At 38.0% G+C, this 13,893-nt stretch overlaps 1 protein-coding gene across 1 annotated transcript in view; it reads right to left on the bottom strand.

Moving 5' to 3' along the window:
- NUBP1 (NUBP iron-sulfur cluster assembly factor 1, cytosolic) overlaps positions 1 to 12,685 on the bottom strand; it is a gene marked incomplete at its 5' end in the record, with an annotated part of 72,686 nt that extends 60,001 nt beyond the window's left edge. Inside the window, 3 exon segments of the mRNA XM_079543060.1 lie at positions 6,576 to 6,670; positions 12,627 to 12,641; positions 12,644 to 12,685. Of these exon segments, the coding sequence (XP_079399186.1) occupies positions 6,576 to 6,670; positions 12,627 to 12,641; positions 12,644 to 12,685 (152 nt within the window).
- Between the last annotated feature and the right edge of the window lie 1,208 nt (positions 12,686 to 13,893).

The raw sequence follows: 13,893 nt of genomic DNA, 5'->3' as shown, positions 1-13,893 counted from the left end.
ATAAAAACACAGCATTCCAATAGTACGAACTCTTCTTTCTTCATTATGGATTTAATTATTCACTCTAGAGCAATACAGGGGCAGATGGGGCTTCCTTCACCATAGGTGGTCTCCTTTGAGCACGATGTTTAAGCGCAGAGTTCCCTACCACCAGTTGGTAAAGGCAGGTTTCCCAGCAAAGATAAACAACTCAGCACAAGGCAGCTCAGCTCCCATGCGGCCACACCTTGCACCTGGCAGAGCTGCAGGCACTATCAAAGCAGGCATAACATAACCCACACCAGAAAGCCTGTTTCTCACCTGTCAGGCTGGTTTTAAGCGCACATAAAGGAGGAAGGTGAGGAAACAGCTCTCCAGCACCAGCACTTCAATGAGTTCACTCAGTCCCCACGTTTAGAATCTATGTTTTCACAACACAAGTGATTCAACATTTTGAGATTTAGTTTATTATTCTGTGCCTTGACTTACAGCACATACTTGCCATAACCTTCCTTGAACAATGCTACAAGAAGTTCAGAGTGCTTAACCTGTGCCCAACGAAAGGAAAGAAAAGGAGCCTGCAACGGGCAGCCACAGAAAAACTGGAAAATAATCTGAAGTGGATGCTTCTATCACTTACAGCATAGGAAAAAAAGAAATAGTCCAAAGAGTAACAACCAATATTTTGAATAAAGATGAGAGCTTGCCGTAGCGCCGGGTTAGATGGCAGATCAAATGAAAAGATGCATATCCCCAAGGCCCCCGCTCCCCTCCTGTGACATTTCTACAAGTTCTGGTGCCGCTTCTAACCTCTTGAAGCAGTCGCTGAGTACTGCCAATCAGCCACAGCGATCTATAAGTGATTATGAATATTCTGGAACAATAGGCAACATGTTTATTGGCAGTTGCTTACTTCAGAACTTTTGTTTTGCTGCAAGCGAAAGCTTTAATCTCAACTGCCAAACACTGAAAGGGCAAGGCAGATGAGAAGGCCTTGCATCACAGGAAAAAGGCTTTTATCTTCTACAAATGTGACAGTCAAAAGTTCGAAAAGCTTTTTCAAGAAAAGCACCGATATAATCTTTCTAATACTAAAAAAAACTTTAAATCTCAGAAATGAAGAGATTTTGAGATCACAAGCTAAGCACTCTAAACTGTGCAAGTTAACATAGCATCAAGTAATCTTCTGTGTTCTTGCAGTGGCTATTATAATAAATTTTAATATATTCTTAGATCACATTTTGGGATTACAGAATAAAATATCCAAATCCAACATCTTTGCTTTCTGTCTCCTGTGAAGAACACTGCAGAAATAAGCACATTATAGGAGTGGCTGAAGCCTCAGCATGGCTTATATACACAAGGGGATGAAGCATTGTACAGTACTGGCTGACAATATACAACAGATTCCATATGTGCAACACTGAAGTGGTTGGAAAAAGTGAATCATCTTGTACAGAATGTGATGCGCAACTGAGGGCATTTCAAACACACACAAACATGGACTGAAAACATCGCAACAGCCCTCACTCATGGATGGACTCCTATTTGTGGAAAGAAAATGCTTTCTTTAAAGCATGTTTTTGTCAGTATTGTACTTTTTGTTTTACTGGGGTGTCTGAAGTCGTTGTTACCAGGTGTAAGTAATAATTAGCAAATGCACATTGCTGCCACACACCAGCATGCTTTGGGCGGAAGATGCTAAAATGACACTGTACAGTATTTTGTGGTTTGCAAAAAGAGACATAAGAGCTCTTGCTGTGCATGTTTTGATTAAATGAGAGCCTGAAGCAAGCATTAAGGTCAGCTAACTCCAAAGATGAAGCTGATTTTCAAAGTGCTGATAGCAGTCCTAGCAAATCTTCTTGTTTATAGTAAAGCCTCACTGGAGAAAATGAGTAGTGTTGTATACCTCAGTGGACTCACTGTCTCCTTTCGTTCCTACTTCAGGGCTGCAGGTTCCTTTTCACCCCTTGTTTACCCTAAGGCAGCTGCCAGAGCCAGCTCAGTGCCTAGTCCTGCAGGCAAGGTGGGGAGTCACTTACTTGAGTTGTCCACTGAGGCAGTTTAAGGGCATTCATCTGGACTGAATTTCAGCAGCTGTTATCAGCACTTTGCAGTACAGACAAACTGAGGAAAGCATTCACTACGGCGGCAGCAAGGTTGTACATAATTAAAACAGGAATAGAGAGAAGAAAATAAATGGGCTTACAATGAAAGGAGAATAAGCTGCTTGATATGGTTCACTCAGACTCAAAGCACTCAAGGACTCCAAATCTTTGTGAACTCTAGTACAGTCTTCCCAATGCATTGGGAAGAGCAGAATTACTTTTAGTCACATTTGGGAAACAAGCTAGTTTGAAGATGGCTAGATCATGTAAGTAAAGATAATATATGCAGAAGAAACTTAATGCAGCTCTAAGATCATTCATATTCATGCCCTTCTGGGGCATAAGTAGAAAGCTGCTCTTACTGGGTTGGGTAGAACCTGTTCAAATTAAAGGCAGAATACCAGGTACATTTAATCCTAAATAGATGTAAAAAATAAAAAAGTTGTATCTTCAGTACTACAAGGGCAGCACTAGCTTTGTCCTAAGCCACATTGACAGAGTTTGAATAAAAGGTAGTCATGTGCTTAACAAAATGGGACATGAGTAAAGAGGAAGTGAAATAACTTTTGGGATGATGATTGGAGGTACTTCTATGCAACAGCAGCTTCTTGAGCAGGACAAGTAGTGCAGCATCAGACAGATGCTCATTAGCTCTGATGCAGAGCCCAATGGGGGGAACTAACACACAGAAAGTCTTCATTCAATTTGTATTGTGTTCAAAGCAGACAATACTTGTTACAACAGAGAAATGCACCTAGAAACAGAAGTTTGCGTGCTGGGAGCCAATGCTACATTTTCTTAAGATGTGGTAAAGAATTCCCCAGGGGCTTCTGCAATGACATCCTGAACTGAATGAAGAATCCTAAAACAAAGAACATCAATGGATGAGAGTAATGGGAAAACTCAGATGAGAACACAGTGGATGAATGACTCAACCCAAGAGACTCTACATATTCTTTCAGGAACAATTTAGAAATCCCATACAGCTTTTGAACTGCTTGAGCAATTTAAAAGCTAATAATAGAATCTTGCTACATCCCACCAAATCCACAACCATTTGCACCTACAAAGCGTTGTTAGGTCCATATTTTCACAACAACTAAGGCTGTTTTGATCTGCAGACTACAATGGCTTCCACATACCAAAAAAGGGCTGTAAGGACAAGATCTTTACCTTCTAGCATCTTTGCAGAGCAGCACTTCAGCTGAGACTAGAGAAGTCCTGCAGAGTTGTAGGAGAGTAGAGAACAGGCTAAATTGTCCTACTCATGCAGAAGAAATAAAACAGAGTGACTGAGAAAATACAGGAAGAGCTTACACCTTCTTACCAAATAGGGTAAGAAGACAAAGAATCCCTTCCTTCCTTCTTTCCAGCTAGAGACTCAACCAAATAGCAACAGTGAATTTTTTGGTTAACTAACCAGTTTATCTGAGTATGAATAGTTCTAAAATAAGTATTACAATAGGCAGAACTTTGAAAATGACAGAACCACTTTGTCTTCGGAATGGGAAGAAGTTTGGCCTTTCAGAGGTTAAATAAATAGTAATAATAACTAGTATAACTGATTGCATCTTAGCAGCATTGCTAAAATCAGGTATTTTACTCTGATATTTAAACATCTTAAATTTTGATATTTATTGCACTATTACTGACCAGACTGAATGCCATTATAGTCTGATCTTCTAGCAGTACTCTTCTGTTCAATCTGTATATGCAAACTGGCATGTTCTTGAAGGAGATGGATAGTGTGAGATGTCTCATTTACTGGCGAATATCTTCATCATAAGGGCAGAAAGTGGAAATTACTAAAACAAAAACAAAAACAAACAAACAAAAAAACAAACAGAAAAAAAAATGAACACAAAAAACCCCAATGAGACTATTTCATGCCACACTTTATTATTTATTCCCTGTACTTTCTAATCTCTTCCAACATCTGCTCAACTATGCAGCCTGTCTGACAGCAGCTGGCAGACACAAAAGTAGGCTGGTCATTACACAGCCTTGTTATGTAGGGGGAAGTTCTGTTCTGTGATCTGTTCTTGGGGCACTTCTCTCTCTGTAATTCCTTTCTCTCTGTATCATGTATTAAACATGATATGGTGCTCCTGAGATTTTGTTCCTATGAGCAATTTCTATTGACTGAATTATGAAAGACTGGTAGTACTCAGTCTAGATCTACACTATCTGCATTTTTATTGAAGACATTGTATACATGTACATATAGAGCTTATATGTGTCTGTATTGTTCAGGGATTGTGGTTTATCACTGATGAGTTCGCAGTTCTTTACAAACCATCACTGGAAAAAGGAAAGAGTGTGACAGGAAGAGGAGAGGAAAATCTGTAGTATAGTAGCTGCACCAGCTAAATAATTCAAGAGATTCTGGAACAGACCTGTGAGCAGATGAGGGTTACTGTGGAAGTGCACTGCAAGCAATTTAAACTTACTCAACAAAGATTTGTACATGTTTCTTTACAAAAGGCATTCTTACTTTTACGCTGAGATGATGTCCAGCTCTCCACTGTGAGTGGCGAGAGATCTTGTGCATTCAGTGACTTCATAAATCATTAATGTACTGAAAAATGTTTGCTAAGGAGTAAATCTCTTCAAAGAGGGATTACTGTTATCAACCAAAAGTTGAACATGACAGTCCCTAAAGAATTTTAAAACCCTTCCTGTGAATTTGAACTGCAGATTGCAGACTGCTTCACTGTTTGCTCTTCAAACAAAATGGCAGATGGATAGTTAGCAGTCACAAACAATTGAAGCATGTGAAGAAAAATTACTGAATGATATTTAGGACCATGCTCTTGGTTAACATAAGTTTATTAAAGCATAGAAGAGAAGATTTTTCAATGTTTTTCAATAAAAACATCTAATATTTATGAGATCTGCTTAACTCATTGCACTTGTTCACATTGAATCTTGTGAGGTACAGGGAATAAAGACATTTCCATGCCAGATTATCAAAAAGGTTATTTCCTTCTCTGTAAATTTATCAACAGAGCATGTTGAAAAAATAACTTACAGTAGTATGTAAATACTTTCATAGTAGTTACTAATAAATGGTATCACTGATCTAAACCTTCCAAAGCTAATTCCGAAAAATGATTAGTGCATCAATTCACTATAAGCACCACTATACGTGCCAAAAAACACCCAGACATTTTTTTGTGACTTCCATGTTCAACAGCTTTCCAAAGGCTTGTATGTGAAAGTGTGAAAACTGTGTTGTTTTACATGTACCTTACCTAGTGTATCAGGTGAAAACAAAGTGGTGCTACTAAATGAAATAACCACATGTACTGCATAAACTGTGAAGTCACAGAGGAAAATGAGAAGGTAGCTTTATAGATAAAGTTACCAAGCACTGCAGGAGATAATTTACTGTCTATGACTTTCTATCTTAGCACATCCACATTCACTTGCTCATAAAAAACTACAGTGCATCACTGTTTCCTGCCATACAGATAAGCATGTGAGCATTATTAATCTCTTTCCAGTTCTTTGAGAAAATGCTGACTGTAAATAAAGGATGAAACTTTTTTTTTCCTACTTTATACTTTTTATATATCCCTTGACATTAGGTCAACAGCAGTGTACCAAGTTACCTTCTGATGCCTGTTCTTAGTTAAGACTATTCTTATGTCTCAACTTCCCCCTTCCTTTGTGATGTTTAAATCTTGATCCACTCTCAAAATATTCAGATGTTACATTTGCATTTCCTGAACTATACTTTTGCTCATCATGCTTGTATATGGACAAAATAGGTGCAATCAAAATGTGTAAACTTTAACAAAACAGAAATATTATCTCATCATGATAAATTGACAGATTCAACTAAAAAAGACTGAGCCAAACAGATCTTATGTAACATTATTATAGCACTCTCATAACATATAGTCCTGTGCCACAGGGAACAATTTTCAAGAGTATACTATGACATACATAAAGAAACACCAAGCTTCAGATTATGAATTTATACATAACTGGGAGGAAGATAATCTTATTGCTGTTGTGCAATTGAAGGCTATAATTTCTTTATGCCTAAGACATATTGTAGGTTATACAAAAACATAAACTATCATATATCCTGAATGGTTTATACTGGATATTATTCTCTTCACATAGAGATTTCCAGAACATAGGTCCTTCAGCTTCACAGATCTAAATTCCTAGAGTAACCTCTGCACATGTGAGCACACTGAAGTAGAAACAGCAGGAAATGGTTGACACATACTCACATTCTAGGAATGACTGCCATTTTTAGAATTTTCAGCTTCCTGATATCTGTAATGATTCACTTATCTGCATCTAAACCCTGACTAAATAGAGAACTGATGAAATAAATATGTCCTTTGATCCTGAAAAATAGACACTGACAGGAAACCTCGTGGCAACCTCGCTACCAGATACGTTCTGGTGAACTGCAGAGCGAAGTGTCATGCAGCTCACCCTTGCAGGTGCTGCAGTGCTACTCACCAGACACAGCTGCTGTGGCACCATGTTCTCATCTGACTTCCCTGCTTCTCCCTTCTTCTTTCACATTTCATTGTGCAGGACATTTTGCATACATCCTACAAAAAAACATTTGTTTAAGCTGGTGAGAAATAGGGTAACAGGAATTCTAATAACTGCCTACAACTCTTTAAAATAGATTTATGAAGACATCAGAGCCAAACTCTCCTTCACACTGCTAAACAGCGTAGCAAAGGCAATGACAATGACAACAAATGGCAGCACTGAGGATTCAGATTGGATATTAGGAAAACCTGCTTTACCAGAAGGGTAATACAGCACTGTAATGGGCCAAGAGAGAGGAGGCAGTGGGATTTCCGCCCTTGGAGGATTTAAATAACTAGACAGTCTTACCTCTCTTTTCAAACCAACATTTTTCAGACTCTATCGTTCTTCAGATGTAAGTAAATCTCAGATCACCATGAAAATTAAATGTGCTACAGTAAGAACTGTATCAGGTCAATGGAAATAATTATAACCACTGTCTTCAAACGTTCACAGAATTCATCACAGACAGGCTGGTAAAGCTTCATAAGAAAACTGGATGGCAGGTAGGTGCAAAGTCCACTTCATAAGTAAGAAGTGCTGTGATCAACAAAGCTTTATAAAAAGGGTAAATCTAACAAAATCTGTGCAGTCTTAAGCCAAGAGAATAGTTCACAAAAAAAAAAAAAAAAAAAAAAAAAAAAAAAAGGTGCCCTTTTACCAAGCTTTTAAGTTTCAGAACAGGTTCAAGAAATGACCTGGACCCATTTGGTAACTCTACAGGCTAAGCACATCCAGTGAGCTACAAAACTCATGTGGAGATGTTTACTCCTGTTATTCCTTTCCTGAAGAAATAATTAGGATTTTATCTGCTATTAATTGTTTTGGAATATGCATCCACAGAGGAGCTTTGTGCAGGAGCAAAATTGAGATACAGAGTCTCTCCATTACTAAAAGAGAAAGAACTGCAAGGCTAGATGTTATTGAGCATATGCTTTTCCACACAGAGGATTGTAAATACTGCCCTACGTGATGTTTTAACCACAGAGAAAAGAAAACAACACAGTCTAGATGGAATTCTTAAAAGGAAGAGAATTGAAGCTGTTGTGGTTTTCAGAAAGCAGCCCAGCCTGGGCACTCTGGCCACATCTCTTTCAATCTGAGCAGCACACATGCAGCCAGCAAGACATATGTTTCCTTACAATTGCCAGGAATGCAAAGCAATACTAGACAAGTCTAGACTGATCTTGGGATAAATGCAAGAAGTAAAGCAGTGGATCCAACTGTGTGGTGGATGACATTCGCCTGGCAAGGGAACAGTTGCAAGCACTCAAGCCCTAGAATGGGGTGGGTGGGAAGGAGGGAGGGAAGAAGAAACAGCTTTCCCAGAAGTGCTTTTGGTTCCAGAGAAGAACTCACTTCCAGAGAAGAATTCACTTCCCATCAAGGAGAAATTCAGCTTAGCTGAATTTGTTCTCATCTCTGTTAGACAAATACTCCCCATTTCTCAACAAAAGTATGTGTAGATCACATTGAAAAGCGGGGTCCTGAACACAGCTGCTGTACAAGTCATCTAGATTAATCTCACTCAATATTTTCTGTTTCTGCTAAATACAGCAGATTATGCCCTGCACTGTCACTCTCACCTTCTTTTTCAGGCAATTTCCCGATGCCCCTTCAGTTAACACTTATTTGCACAAACCCCACACTTTTTCTTATCTTACTTCCTGATCATCATAATGATACTACCTCTTATAAATTAAAATTTTAATGGCTTTTACTTAAAATTTACAGTGCTACTCCTACCTTCAACAAAGTCCTGCTCCTTGATCTAAATCCTGCTACTGTCCCATTCACTCCTGCTGATTGCTGTTCAGATTGCACAGCTAATTGAACACCTATCACGAAAGGCAGATGTCAGCTATAGGCTGATGGCCAGTCTGGAGGAACACAATTAGATTTCCCTTTGAATTACATGTATGTTTTCCTTCCAGTGGAAACAGGAGTGTCAGAGGGAAAGAGGAGGAGGGCTTATGCACAGCCACTTCTTCAAGCAATGCAGGCAGACCTTTCCAATTAGTACTTTCCTCCTCAGCTTCAAACCTTCTTCCACTAGTCTGTATTTAAATTAATCAGTATCTCTTGCCCATACCTTTTATCTGAAACTGATTTTTACAGCTTGCTCCTGCACTGTAACATTTGCTACCTTCTCAGTTATTACAATACAGCTTTGCCTGCTGTATTGGGGGAATTTTTCTTTTTTTTTTTTTTTGTATTTGCACCGGTATGATTGCATCTTAGCATTGGCAAGTGCCTACATTTAAAACACAGGAGTCAAGTTACAATCCATTTTAAAATTGGCTTAAAAAATGACAGCTTTTAAAAATGAATTTGGGCCTTCTTTTATATGACAAACATATTTTCGTCTTTTTTTTATGAGATATGAGGGTAAAAGGCTTTCTCATATTCCTATGATTGTCTTTGAGAAAGCATTAAATGCCTTGAGACTCCTAATAATGTTGCAAGAGTTACAACACGCCGCCATCTCCCAATACCCTTATGCTCTGTTTATGTAGTAGAAATTAAAATGTGAAATTTGCAAGATTTGTTAATACCTTTAATTTATGCTTTTTATTAGAGTTGCCTGTAGCTTACTAAAATCTATAGCTATTATTAAAGGCAGGGCTCATGCTGTGTCCATTTAGTATTAATTCTTGCAATCACTATGAAAATAAATTCCACTCTGTGAAATGTGTTAAAAACACACAGGTTCAAATCCTGCCTGTGGCAACATCCAATTAAGACAATGAGATTTAGAAATGTGTATCTGAGGTCAGAATCTGTTTCATTGCTGAATGCTCACACAAGGAGTTAAGGGCTTATTGCACTGACTTCAGTGAGCTAAGACCTGTAGAGGCTGTTTTCTCCCTTCTCTGTAATGCCTTTATTTTGAGATTTAACAAAGTGGTCATTAAAATACTGAAACTTACATCAGACTTAAGTAGGTACAATATTCTGATGGAGACATGCTATAATAATAAACAAGGATAATGAATTTCCGCATGGACTCTGTGGAGTGTGTTAGTCCTCAGTCAACATATTAACCCAAAAATTCTTTTCAGATGATCAGGTTCCTGGACTGGAATTTTGTTGTTCAGATATTTGGAAATGTGTATATGTATGTGTGCACCAATTTATAGGGGAAGCAGTATGTCTGCACAGCAGACTTGCCATTGAAGTGAGAAAGCTGCAGGAATGCTATAGTTTGCGGCATGGGCCTGTCAGCAGAACTGTCTTGGAGGCAAGTCAGAGTCAAAAGCTGTGTATTTACGGGTATGTTTTAGCAAGCAGATTCATACAGAAAGATAGCACTGTGAGGAGTGGAGCTGTTTGTCACATCTTTTGCTGTGAATGGATTAAGTCTCCTCATGTGTCTGGACTTTACTAAGAAATGAAAATGCTAAGCAGATTATTTCACTTTAGAGTTCAGATGAAGAAATCATTTATTCATTTCTTACATTCTAAACATTTCATATTACTTGAAATGTGCAGAGAGTAATCAGTTCTTTTCAGGAGCAAACAGGCATGTTTTCTAGTTCACTCTTAAGGACTTCTGAGTGGTTCGAGACTTGTGTTGTTTTGGGTGACAAGGTCAGTAACCAACTGACGAAATATATCCTTTATCTAAGCAGTACAAGTGGCTACTTTTCAAAATAGTTTTTTATTGTGGACACTTTGACCTTGTTTTGAATTTTGTTTGCCCAATCACATCCTGGTCTTACCATTAACCACACACTTCTACAGATTTCAAACAATGGCAAGTTTTCTCTGGCCAAGTCCTTATTACCTCTCTTGTTAATAACAAGATCTAGGCTACAGTTTTCATCTCTCTAGCATAGTGACTGGTTAGAATTTGTTTTCTTCTGCATTTGATTTGTAAAGCTAATATGTTTAGACGGTTGGGTTGCTATTGTGATTGTTTTGGCAGGATTGAAAGCAATGTACAGATTTATTTGTAATGTATGAAGTCCTTGACGTGCTGTACGGCACTTCAGAGACTCCACAATTTATTTTTTGTTGCGGCTTGTCTTTAGTCCTTGCCAATTTCTTTCCTTTCCTTTTCCAAACAAAGCTAGGGCTGACAAATCCTAACGTTACAGAATTTTAATAGCTAGATCCAATTACTGAGCTCATTTTTTAATTTACCATAGTCCTTACAACTTTAGACCCAGAAAGGCTCTGCGAATGGGCTCAAGAAAGGTGACACTGTAGCCAACAGCTATACAAACCGAAATGTCCTCCGGCCTTAAAGGCTCCTGGAATCAGTGCTTTTGTCACCGTTATCCATAACCATTTTCTGAAATACTGCTTTCAAAATGTTCTTTTAATGAAATCACATAGCTTTGTCTGATCCAGTAATAACATTTCCAGGGGCCGCAACAGTTTGCTTTGGCTAGTTTTTGTCAGAATTTTTATTGGTTTCCTTAAAGTAATTACAACGTTAATACAAAAAGAGCATTTTTCAAGAGAACATATAAGAGTGGGGATGAAAAGGAAGGGTGAGCTTTTCCTTTTCATTTAAATCCTCTTGACTGATTTGCAGGTTCTGCAGATCAGCTTGGGAAACAAAAGGAAACTTGGAATTAATATATACCATACATGTTTGCTGCATTAACAATGGAACAGAGCTCTGTAATATGCTGTGCTGTTTATGTCCAAGACTTCCACTCTTTTCAGTGAAGCCTTGTTGTAGCTACCTAAAGGCTTTCATTTATTTTCTGGCTCTTTTTTTTTTTTTTTTTGTGATGGAGGGACTCACACATCATTTGGTTCAGAGGGTGACAGCAAAATAAGTGGCAGTTGGAGAAGTGTATTAATTGATATTAATTAAGGAGGGGAATAAGAATTTTTTTTCACATTTCTCAAGATTTCCTAAGTTTTTCAGAACTTCTTCCAACAGCCCTGTTCTAAACTCAGCAAGCCTAAACATGGACTTCAGCTCTCAAGAAGTCAGAGATTGCTGGGAAGCTGCAGCTCTTACTTAATCTCGTTATGATTCTGCAAGAGGGTGGTGAAAACATTCCTAAGGCTGGAGTAGGTAGGAGTATGTGTTTACTAAAGACACACCAAGGATTGTAAAGGTGTGAGACCCTTTTTACAGGTATACCAGCGCTCTAAGGGACGAAAGCAAAAAGCCTCCTTGCTCTTACAGTGTTGAAGGAGAAGGGGTGAGGGCAGAGCTAAGAGAACCCAGGTGTGCCTCAGTGGGTAGTAAAGGGCTAATGAAATCAGTATGATGATGTTCTGTGTCTGGCAGCTCGCTCTCTATGGCCTTTTAAGAACCGTGAGAGAGGAGAAGTTTGTTTGCTTATTTTCTCATTGTTTTGTCAATTTCTTCCTTCACAGAGTTAGTTGCCCAATGATGGAAGCATTCTACAGCATATTTCCCAAGGTAGAAGAAATCATTCCTCTGGATTTTGAGCATTAGAAGAATGTGATTTTGCTCCAAAAAACAAAATAAAAGAGTTTACAGTAAATCAACTGGTATTTCTATCTCTATTCCTTACACTGTGTGCATCATGTGATAAGGTGTGGATACTTCCCAAGCAAACAATTTAGGTTTCTTAGCTCCAGATTGCCAAACTTTCCAATGCTGAGCAATCATGGCTATGACTCACATTACATTTGAACTCTCCAGACCCTATTTTACAAAATTTTTGGTAAGGATTTTTAACTCTAAATAAAGAAAAACAACAGAGGTGTCTCAGTACTTCTGCAAAGCTTTTATGCTTGTCAGAACTTACATTAAGAAAAGGTAATAACCAGCAATGGAAGGATTAAAGATGCTCCATAGAAAGCTCTGTGAATGGCAGCACTATGTAGAGCAGGCAACATTTACTGTTCCCATAAGTCCTAGACAAAGAATTACAGAGGATTTTTTTTTTATTTTTTTTTTTTAAGTGGACACATTTGTAGATCAATCTTTCAGATACCTAAAGCTGCATGGTTCTTTTTTCCATATTACTGTACCTGAAATACACGTGAGATTTCTTCTGCCTGTGCTCTCTTAAGAACATTTTCAAGTTCATTCTACAGCTCCCCCAACTACTGTCTCTTCATGTGAAAAACAGAAGCAGTGAGTTCATTCTCAAACACTTCTATTTTTCCTGCAAGGACTTAATGACTTGGAGGTAATTCATCATCTGCTCTGTTGGGAAACAGAAACAAAGAGAAAACTAGCAACCTACACTCTAATTTTGAGATAATTACTCCTAAAAAAATAAAAGAGGAAAAATTGCAATGAAGTGCTTATTCTCTCACTCACTGATATACAATAAGAACCACAAAAACAAATTGGCTGTAGCTGTGTATGCAAATAAACAAATAAAGATAAAAATAAAATTATTACTATTCCATTTCTTTCTTTATCTTAGAAATTAATGAAAGTAACACTTATGTCACAGTCTCATTTTATCTATTTGCAGTCATCCTCTAGCTTTTTCACATCAAAATTTCAACATTCAGTACATAAATATTTACCAGTAAGGCCAATGTTTTACCCTGAATTTATGTTATATAGACTCATGATGGTCAGGTCATGATGGCTTGCACTTCAAGACCCTGTTCCAAAAGCTTCTCAATTATAAAAGTGAACTATATACATTGGGAAAAAGGCTTCTCTCAAAATACAGGTAAGTTGTGTCCAGTGCTGATGGTACAGCAGCTGGTAGTGAGAAGTGGGAGAGATACACCTGCTCATTTACAAATCCCATCTGGTTTTAAAGATGCAGTCTAGGATATGACAAGACAAGCAGGAAGAACTGACATGGAATGATTGTCTTGTGCTTTCTCAGTACGAATTCTACTGTTTTGTTTTTTTCTCAGAAGTGTATCTTTCCATGTAAGCTTGCCAAGGGAGAAGGAGGCCTTCCACCTTTTCCTCCACAGTACCATCCTTCACACAGGGGAGCCAAGAATCAGAAAAAAGGTCAACAGCATTTTTCGGACACCCAGCATTATCTAAAAAAAGAACTCAAAGCTCATCAATCCAACATTAAGCCTGAAGAATAGAACCTGGATAATTTGTTTCCATTTAAAGCCTGGAGTGTTCTGGCACTGTGTTGATAATGCTTTAAAAATATTTATTCTTAGCTTCTAGCTAAGAATGAAATATGGATGACAACTATACAACAATTAAAAACACAGGTAAGAGAAATTAAGGAAGAAGAAGAACTGAGACTATTTTTACCACTAAATATTGCTCTGTTTTCTTATAGGAACAGTATTATACACTTAA

This window comes from Tetrao urogallus (genome assembly GCF_951394365.1).
Source record: "Tetrao urogallus genome assembly, chromosome: 15".
NCBI lineage: Eukaryota > Metazoa > Chordata > Aves > Galliformes > Phasianidae > Tetrao > Tetrao urogallus.
Note: the sequence above shows the minus strand (reverse complement) of the source record. Positions and strands in the feature narration are given on the sequence as shown.